Here is a 10,738-nt window from a genome sequence, read left to right as displayed (position 1 = left end):
AAAGAAGATACGCAAATGGCTAACTAACATATGAAAAAATGCTCAACATCACTAATCATCAGGGAAATGCAAATTAAAGCTATAAGGAGATACCACCTTGCCCCTATCAAAATGGCCAGTATTAAAAAGTCAAAAAATAATAGATGCTGGCATGGATGCAGAGAGAAAGGTACTGCAAATTAGCACAACCTTTTTGGAAAACAATGTGGAGATTTCTCAAAAAAAAAAAATGTAGACCTTCCTTTAGATCCAGGAATCCCACTGCTACCCAAAGGAAAAGAAGTCATTTTATCAAAAAGACACTTGCACTCGAATGTTTATCACAGCACAATTCACAATTGCAAAGATGTGGAATCAACCTAAATGCCCATCAATTGATGAATGGATAAAGAAAATGTGGTATATATATACCATGGAGTACTACTCAGACATAAAAAGCAGTGAAGTAATGTCATTCGCAGCAATGTGGATGGAAATGGAGACCGTCATCCTAAGTGAAGTATTTCAGCAATGGAAAACTAAACACCATGGGTTCTCACTAATAAGTGAGAGCTAGTAGGTGGGCACACATGGGCACAAAGCAATGTGAAATACATGAGAAACCAAGAAGGTGGGAGGCGGGGTGAGGAATAAAAAGTTACCCGTGGGGTACAATGAACACTATTCTGGTGACAGGCACACCAAAAGCCCTGGCTTAAGCATTATACAAGTTATCTATATAACAAAAACATTTGTACTTTCTCAAAATAAAAGTAACAAAGATTGGAAAAAAGGAGGCTATAAAGCAATATCTACAGTGCATGCACACATGTGTATGTATATTTGTGTTACTCTTTTCTCTTTTTTCAGATGTAATTCTGTAGTAAACATTACGTTTAATACATGAAAAACAAAACCCAAAACACCCTGAACTGTTAATATATAACACCAAGAAAGCAAAAAGAAAAAAATAAGAATAAAATCTAAAGCCTCAAAATCTTACAATCAAGACAGAAAGAGCTCAGATCATCAGTGTCCCTGAGGACTCAGCTGTGAGAGAAGCTCTCAGTGGCTCCTCTCTGCCTTGGTCTGGAACGAGTTTACAAGCCCAGGATGAAGTCAAGTCCGAACGAGTCTTCTCTCTGCTTCTCAAAGGAGGAATTAACTTTTTTTTACCTCTTGGCCTGTGCCCCAAAGGTGCCCCACTCAATCTGTCATTCTCACCTTTTAATTCTCAGAAATGAGAAATATAATAAAACTCTTACCCTTAGCGTTCCATTAGCTAGAAATCTCTTTGGCCTGCTGTCTCCCCTCTGCCTTTTTGGTAATAATCGGTGTTCACAGGATTATACTGAGGCACTTAAAGAATTTAAAAATAAGATTTAATTCTGTCCCATGTAGACTTGATGTAAATTATATTTTGTTGTATTGTGATATTTTGAGATTTCTCAATCCACATATGCTTTACCATGCAGCAGTCCCCAACCTTTTTGGCACCAGGGACCAGTTTCATGGAAGACAATTTTTCCATGGCAGGAGGGAGGGGGGAGGCGGAGCTCAGGTGGTGATGCGAGTGATGGGGAGCAGCTGTAAATACAGACGAAGCTTCCCTCGCTCACCCACCGCTCACCTCCTGCTGCATGGCCTGGCTCCTAAGTTTCACGGAAGACAGTTTTTCCACCGACTTGGGGGTGTGGTGGGGTGGAGTTCAGGCAGTGATGCACGCCCCAGTTTAATAGGCACTGGGCCACAGCCGGGGTTGGGGACAGCAGCTCTGTAAGATTGTTAAGAATATTTGTTGACTGAGAACATCCTATTCTCCAGTCTTGCTACTAACAGTTGTGGTTCTAAGAAATACGAAGAAGAACTTAAAGTACTGTGGAAATCAACAGTGAGTTCTGTGGGTCCATTTGTTTTGTAGGTGGACATCCTAGAGCATTCTCATAACCTCACGGTTGGTTATTATGCTACCAAAGGGAGGCTGGTGTACTTGCCTGCTGTAGTGATGGAGATGCTGGGTGTTTATGGAGTCAGCAACGTCACTGCAGATCTGAAGCAGCACACCCCCAGCTTACAGTCTGTGGCAGTACTTGCCTCCTCATGGAATCCCCAGCCTGCAGGCTACTTCCAGCTGAAAACAGGCAAGTAACTCAGAAGGAGAAGATTCCTATCCGTTCTGGATCAGGGGCAGTACCAAGTGGACACCTGTTTAAAAACTCCGTTGCTAGCAGCTCTGTCATTTTTTAAAAGTGCTTGTGTACCTTCTTCCAAGGGCCGTGCTAATCAAATGTCCGAGTTTCCTGTGTATCAGCCTAAATTTTTCTAACCCTGAATTTATTAGAAATGTTCCATCACAGTGTCTTTCTTCCTAACTTATATACTTAGTACTGACGAGCACCAAGTAATGTATTTTATATTTCTTTTCATAGTACCAGTGGATACTAATAAGAGTTGAGCATCGACAAAAATCTATGGCTTGGAGCAATGGGTTCCAGATGCCACTAAATTATAATCTCTGAGCTTAGGCCTCAGAATCTGTCTTTTTTTTTTTCCTTTTCCAAGCTCCCTGGTGATTTCTGATCTGCAAAGTTTGTAAACCACAAGAGTGGAGAAACTATTGAAATTGAAACACTCAATCAACTTTGTAATGGAGGTCAATTGATTTTTTTTTCCCCTCCAAAGAAATAGAAGGCATAATCTCTTTCAGGTTATGATTTGTCAGTCTTTGAGCAGATGTCTACATATTCCAATCAAATAAAATTATAAAACCTTTTGTATTGGAGGGAAGCTCGGGTTCGATCATGCTTCTTCTATGCTATAAATCATTTTAAGAGCCACTTTCAAAACTGCAATCAAATCCTGTCCAGGCTTATTATTTATTTGCTTAATTTCTCTAATCTAAAATCATGCTGTTTTATATCATGACCGCTATTAAATCCAAGGAACTGAGACATAGAGCTTTGGTGAGCACTGATTTATTACTCTCATTCTAGTGCTGCAGTTTGTGAGCCAATCAGACAACATACAGTCCTGCAAGTTTGCTCAGACGATGGAACAGAGGCTGCAGAGAGCATTCCAGGATGCCGAGAGGAAGGTCCTGAGTACCAAAAGCAACTTGACGATTCAGGTAGGGAGGAGGGTGTTTCAGGCTGTGCAGTTGACAGACAAACACAGTGCAAATGTTGGCAAGAAATGCCTCGGGTCCTCCATTTCAGAGCTGCTTTGTGTAAATGTAACTTTGACCTTCAGGCTTGTGATGTAGACAGTCATGACATTGGTGAGGGTGTCTGGGGTCTGGCTGTGACAGAAGGGATGCTGTGTTGCAGTTCGCCTGCTGTAGTTTGGGGTTTTATATTTATTTTCCCAGCTAGTGCTTCCTCAGTCCTTTGAAAGAAATTTACTATTTTAAAAAATTGACCTAGACTCTACTATGTATGTCAAATGTCTAATATAAAATGAATAAATGACTCTATTTTAAGTAGCTAACTCACTAAGATTTGCCTGTTCTGTGATTTGCATCAGGTTGTATTCCAATCCCCTTAGTTTATATGCACACACTCACGCACACACATTTTATATCGAGGGCTTACTATGTGCCAGGAACTGTGCTAAGTGTTTTATAGATATTTTCCTATGTAATACTCAAGACATTCATCTGAGGCATCCTTACCTCCATTTCACAGAAGAGGGAACTGAGAGGGAGGTTAAGAAACTTCCAGAAGGTCACACAGTTAGTAAAAAATGGAAAAAGGACTTGAGCCCAAAGCCCATACTCTTATCCACTATGCTATGCTAGCATCAACGCAATGTAGAAATGGGGTCCTTGATGAAACTTTTGCAAACATAAGAATTAATTCCTAGGGAAATCCTACTCTTGGTGCACTATCTTTCAGCTTCCTGGATTACCAGTATACACACTACCAGGAGCCTTTCTCAGACCCACTTGCAATTATGTAGATATTATCCAAGGACAGATGCTTCTTAATGATATTCATCCAGCCCCCAAATTTCTCCAATTAACTCTTCTATTCAGTGGCTCTGTTTTGACGACTGAACTAAAGCCTTTGCAATTAGACTCAGTGGTTTTGAAATTGACATTTAGCATAAGTGAATTATCAGCAAAGCCAATATGATGTAGAAAGCATACAATTTAATTTGAATGAGCAGCTTTCCTTTTCTAGATTTATCCAAAGTGTATATGGAAGTATCTCATTATGATTTGGTTCATATTAGACTAAGATCTAAAAATGTGTCACAGACTTAAGATTTATGTAAGGAGTGTGACTCAGCTCTCTTGTGGGAAATCATTTTCTTTCTGATTGGACTTGTGATCCTCACAGGTGCATGAGCCTAGTTAGATCTTGGCAGCACAGCATACTTTAATTGTATTCAGGAAGCATAGACTTATTGAATGCCTGCTATTTATCAGGCACTGGGAGGGACACCAAGATAAATAAGCTTCCCTTGGCCTTAAGAAGCCTCTCTTGTGTTGTTGTATGATAGTTATGGACCATTAGATGAAACTTTATAAATCAAGTAACAAACCTTCCTTGGAAAAGACTGTAACAAGTGATTTGAGAATTGCATCTAAACGGATTTTAGGTAGTCTTAAACATTTAAACAGCTTTTGAAATGAATGGATAATTGGATGAATCATTTTATTAACCGCACCCATTTCGCTTTTTGCCTTGGTGGACAGGAAGCCCAGAGCCACATTTGTTGCCTGGATTTAGTAACCGTCTGGGCTCCTATATCATACTTAGATAACTACATGCTAACCATTCCTTGTTGGATTGTCTTTCATCTGTTTTTCCAAGACCCAGTTTAAATAACTTTTTCATTTTATTTTATAACATGTGATTTGTAAAGCACTTTGAATCCTTTGTGCAATAAGACCATGTAAATTTTTCATTCACTCATTCATTCAGAGAGTCATTGAAAAAAACATCTTTTTTTTTTTTTTTTAACTTCTATGGCTTTAGTATTAGGGGCCAGATTACAATTGACTCAGTTAGGACTTTTTTTGGTTGCAAGTGACAGAATATAAATTTACAAGGCAAAAAGAGGAAGCGATTGGCTCATGGAATTGGAAACTTCACAGCTTATGTACTTCAGGCACGGTTGATTCCAGGTGCTCACATGCTTTTTTCATAAAGTTCTCTTTGTCTCTTGCCTTGCTTTGCTCTGGGCTGGCACCATCTGTAGCTCCCAGGGGATGGCTCATCCTTGTTGCTCACAGTCTGTGGAACTGAAGTGTCATTCCAGTAAAGATTTTGGGATTAGCTCTCATTGGACCCACTATGCCCCTTTCTAGATCACTAACTGTGGCCAAAGAGATGAAATGTCCCAATCAAGTAGGCCTGGCTCTGATGACCGCTCCTGAAACTTGGGTGGGGCGGCCCCATCCAAAGCACATGGACAGAGAGGAGAGGAGAGGTGGTTCCCCAGGGAAACTGTGATGCTGTCATAGAAGGGAGAATGGACGTTGAGTAGGCAAAACAACAGCTTTCTACTCCATCCGTTATAGATCTAATTAGCCAACTGAATCATGGCATGAGAGAATGGGAAGTCACAGATGAGGTCAGAAGCTACAGGAGTCAAGATAAAGGGGTGATCGGAAAGTGTCGCCAGTAGCGGCTGCTTCTCTTGGGGCACAGAGCATGACTTTCAGGGACCAATGCTGTGACCTTGGTCTCAGGCCTGTGGACCTCTTGTTTTTGGAGCTAGTGTTAAGCAGCCACCAAGAATGACCACACTTTTCCTAGCTGTAAAAAGTGAATTTATTAAAGAAGATGCAAATAAATGGAAAAACGTCCTATGTTCATGGATTAGGAGACTTAATGTTGTTAAGGTGTCAATACTACTCAAAGGAATCTGCAGATTTAATATAATCCCTATCAAAATCCAAGTGATCTTTTTTTGCAGAAATAGAAAAATACATTGTAAAACTCATATGAAATGTCAAAGGACCTTCAATAGTCAAAGCAATTTTGAGAAAGAAGAATAAAGTTGGAGGTTTTGTGCCTCCTGATTTCAAATCTTACTGCAAAGCTACAGTAATAAAAACAATATAGTGTTGGCATAAAGACAGACACATAGACCAATGAAATAGATTACAGAGCCTGGAAATAAACCCTATTGTATATGGCAAATAATTTTTGACAAGGATGCCAAAGCTATCCAGTGGGAAAAGGACAGTCTTTTCAACAAATTGGGAAAACTGGACATCCACATGCAAAAGGATGAAGTTGGACTCTTACCTAACATCATATACCAAATTAACTCAAAATGGATCAAAGACCCAATGTAAGAAGTAAAACTATAGGACTCTTCAAAGAAAACAGAGAGAAAAAACTTTATGACACTAGATTTGGCAATGATTTGTTGGATATGACACTAAAAGCATAGGCAACAAAAGAAAAAATAGATAAATTAGACTTTATCAAAATTAGAAACTTTTATGCATCAAAGAACACTATCAACAGAGTGAAAAGGCAACCCACAGAATAGATGAAAAATATTGGGAAATCGTATATCTGATAAACAGTTACTATCCAGAGCAGATAAAGAACTCCTACAATTGAATAATTTAAAAGAAACCCATTATGAAATGGAGAAAGAACTTCAATAGACATTTCTCTAATGAAGATATACAGATGGCCAATAAGCACATAACAAGATGCTCTATAAGACTAATCATTAAAGAAATGCAAATCAAAACCATGAGATACCACTTCACATTTATTAGGATGGCTATTCTCAAAAAACAGAAAATAATAAATGTTAGTGAGGATGTAGAGAAATTGGAACCCTTGTGCATTGCTAGTGGCAATGTCAACTGGAGCAGCCATTTGGAAAAGAGTATGGTGGTTTCTCAAAAAATTAAACATAGAATTACCATATGGTCCAGCAATTTCATTTCTGGGTATATACCAAAAAGAATCGAAAGCAGGGACTTGAACAGGTATTTGTATACCCATGCTCATAGCAGCATTATTCGCAGTAGCCAAAAGTTAGAAACACCCCAAGTGTCCATCAATAGATGAATGGATAAACAAACGTAGTGTGTGTATGTGTGTGTGTCTTTATGTGTGTGTATGGTATATATACATTTATATAAACACACAATGGAATATTATTCAGCCTTTAAAAAGTAAGGGAATTCTGATGCATGCTGTAACATAGATGAACCTTGAAGATATTTTGTTAAGTGAAGTAAGTCACAAAAGGATAAATACTGTGTGATTTTTCTTATAAAAGGTATCTAGAGTTGTTTAATTAATAAGTGATTTCACTGATAAGAGGTATCTAGAAAGTAGAATGGTGATTGCCCAGGGCTGTGAGGAGGGAGAAATTGGGAGTCGTTTAAGAGGCACAGACTTTCAGTTTCGGATGATAAAAAAGTTCTAGAGACGGATGGTGGTGATGGTTGTGCAAGATGTGACTGGGAGTTGGTCAGCATCTTGGCAGGAAAGAAGGGGCACTCTCAAATGAAAGTAATTTGAGGAAAGTTCAATAAAAGGCGCCCTTTGTAGAAGTGTGGGCAGGTGCTAGGGTGACTGCAGGAACTGGGCAGTACTCAAGGCTCTAACAGTCGGGGCCTGATGGAGCGAGAGGGTGGAGCAGGTGTAGCTGCCTGACCGGAGCCAGCTTGCCCCTGCAAAGAGAGTCCCAGGATCATACTCTGACCTCCCTCTCCTCTGTCTCTCCTATATCCTCCAGAGACCCGTTAGCTGGAGCCAGAGGGCAGAGCAGCCCATTGAAATGGTCTACAAGCATCTGCCTCGGGGGGTGCAGGACAGAGCAGAGAGGGTGGGTGGCCAGCGGCTTTCAGGGGGAAAGGGAAGACACCCCACACAGAGCCTGACAAAAAATGTCTCACCACGTTGAATGACTTCCTACTGCCTGTGTTTTTCAAATCTCATCTGTGGGATATTTTTGTCCATACATTGACCCAGAAAAACCTCGTTTTCCGGCAGCTCGAAAAACTGACTTAGAAAAAATGTGAGAAGAAAACCATGCCATCTCATAGGATTTTTTACATGTTCTATATTGAAATTAATAGACCACAAGGAAATGTAATTGCTCTCTAAAGAACATATTTTATATTTCTGAATTCCTTTTATGATAAGGTTCAGTTACTCTACCCGTGACTAGGTTGGTGATCAGCTTGTACATTTCTGGTCTTTTCAACTTTAAAATTCCTGAAAGTTTGACTCAGGCTTTCTCTGTTGGAGCAGTTGAGCTCTCCTTAAATTTAACATTTCTATGCTCTATTTTATATTTTCAGAACCATAAAAGTAACCTGAGACAATTTAGCTCCAGGAAAAGTTACATGCATCAGTGGTTAAGAACCTGAAGTCAAACTACCTGGGTTCAAATCCTGACGGTCACTTATTAGCTGGTTGGCCTTGGGCAAGTCCCTTGATCATTCTGGGCCTCAGTTTTCTCATCTGTGAAAGGGGGTCTTAACTAGATACACCTTCTAGGGTTGCGGTAAGGATTAAATGAGATGACGCGCCCGTAGCACAATACCTGGCACGTAGCGAGCCATCAGAAAATGATGACTGTTGTTATTTTTGTCTCTTTCTTGCTGTTTCCCCACCTCCCTTTCATTCCTACCCTCAACTTCAGCTTAACCTTCTCCCATGGCCTCCATGAAACAGGCCCTCTCTTATTTGGCATGTTTCCCTCCCCTTTCCTCCTGTGTCGATTCAGATTGTGAGCACGTCCAACGCCTCCCAGGCGGTCACCTTGGTGTACGTCGTGGGCAATCAGAGCACGTTCCTCAACGGCACCGTTGCCAGCAGCCTCCTCAGCCAGCTGTCGGCTGAGCTGGTGGGGTTCTACCTCACCTACCCGCCGCTCACCATTGCTGAACGTGAGTATGCCCACCTTGTGCAGGGCCCTGTGGTTTCCCCTGGGGCCTTTCTCCATTTAGGAAACGTCTACGGTGCTGGGCCACATACTACCTCTTTTATCATAAAACAACAACTGAAATATGGGATGGATTGGGGTTGAATTGATGAAAAGCTTATTGCACATTGAAAGAAAGCACTTGCCAGGTGCCTTCATTCAGCCTTCACATGTCTCTTATCTCATTTAATCCTCACACCTGCCCTGAAAAGTAGGTGCAGAATTAGCCCCATTTTGCAGAGGAGAAAACTGAAACTCCAAGGGGTTTCACAGAATACCCACTCTCACATTTCTAGTGAGACACAGAACCTGGGGTTTGAACCCAAGCAGTCTGCCTTCTGGGCTTACAATACTGCCGTCTAGGGCGTCTGTCCTCAGAGGAATCTGGGTCATGGTGGTTTCCTCCCATTTGTGCAAATGTTCCTGACCTTCAGCTTCTGCCCTGCCCCCAGATACCATAATGCAACTCATTTGCAATCCACGTTGTCACTTCACTGATGAGGTCCCCATAGTCTTGTGGCCTCGTTGTCTTCTAATGCTTCTATTACATAATCTTCATTACCATGCAATAGGCATAGACTTTGAAGATGATGCAGCCTACATTTTGTATCCAAACACTTACTTGGTAGCCAAAAGAAGTAAAGGTATGTACTCTTAAATTTAATCATTCTTACATTTCCCAAAGTCACTGAGCAAGTTTTTTTTAAACACATATTAGCAAAATTGTCTCATAATTTCCTTCTACAGTTGTTTTGATACTGTAAATAAACAAGATAACGTATATGGATGTACTCAGCCCGTAGTAGCCACTCAGAATTTTTTTTGGAATGTTTAATGGCAAGCTTTTATAAATTTCCATGTAATAAAGACGACCCTGGATTTTATGGAAAAAATGATGTCATAACAGATGGCATTATGTCCAGGGCAGCATGTGAAGAATTTATATTCTTTCATCATTTTGATATTCTCATAACAGCAAGTAAGATTTATTGAGCACTAACTATATGCCAGGCACTGTGCTGAGCCCTTTGCATGTATTAAATCCCATAGTCACCATACTTGTAAAGAAATATGGACCTTTTGTTACAAGCATTTGGCTACTAAACTTAAGTCCTTGACGTTGGAAAAAATCCATCCAAGATAGAATCATTCCTGAAAAATGTGAATGGAAGTTTGGATAATTTTTAAAAAGAAAGCTACAGCTAAGACAGGTTCTGGCCGTGGGTCTTGATAATGAAGCCTTTCTATTTAGGAAGGTTTTAGTGGAAATCGTGAAAGAGCAGAAACCCACACACCCTAGAAAACTCTTCATCGGAAAGTTAGCCCTTTACGGAGTCTTTTAGTTTTCTGAACAAGATAGTTTTGGCATTTATGTCTTGGAATTCGCAGGGAATGATAGAGCAGGATTTACCTGCTTACCATTTTGTCACTTGTGTCTGTTTCCCTTAACAGTATTTACAAATAAAACCTATAAAAGTAATTTGGAGTGTTTCTTGTTTGTTTTAGCACTGGAATATCCCAACCTTGATATATCAGAAACAACCAGAGACTATTGGGTCATCACAGGTAATCTCTTATTTTGTTATTTCTGCTTTTCGTGCTGTCGGGTTGGTTTGTTTTTTAAAATTACAGGCCATTCCTTTATCAAAAAGTCCCAAAACAACAAATGCTGGCGTGAATGTGGAGAGATAGGAACACTCTTATACTGCTGGTGGGACTGCAAATTAGTACAACCTCTGTGGAAAGTAATTTGGAGATATCTCAAAGAGCTAAAAGTAGAAATACCATTTGATCCAACAATCCCACTACTAGGCATCTACCCAAAGGAAAAAAAAAACATTCT

General features: G+C 40.1%; 1 protein-coding gene across 1 annotated transcript in view; it reads left to right on the top strand.

The window, feature by feature from the left end:
• The window catches only part of KIAA1549L (KIAA1549-like ortholog), a 127,127-nt gene that overhangs the window by 20,222 nt on the left and 96,167 nt on the right, over positions 1 to 10,738 (top strand). Inside the window, 4 exon segments of the mRNA XM_012649545.1 lie at positions 1,901 to 2,120; positions 2,973 to 3,106; positions 8,698 to 8,860; positions 10,402 to 10,461. Of these exon segments, the coding sequence (XP_012504999.1) occupies positions 1,901 to 2,120; positions 2,973 to 3,106; positions 8,698 to 8,860; positions 10,402 to 10,461 (577 nt within the window).

This window comes from Propithecus coquereli, unplaced genomic scaffold, assembly GCF_000956105.1.
Source record: "Propithecus coquereli isolate 6110/MARCELLA unplaced genomic scaffold, Pcoq_1.0 Scaffold30, whole genome shotgun sequence".
In the NCBI taxonomy this organism is placed as follows: Eukaryota; Metazoa; Chordata; class Mammalia; order Primates; family Indriidae; genus Propithecus; species Propithecus coquereli.
This window is presented reverse-complemented; position numbering and strand designations above follow the sequence as displayed.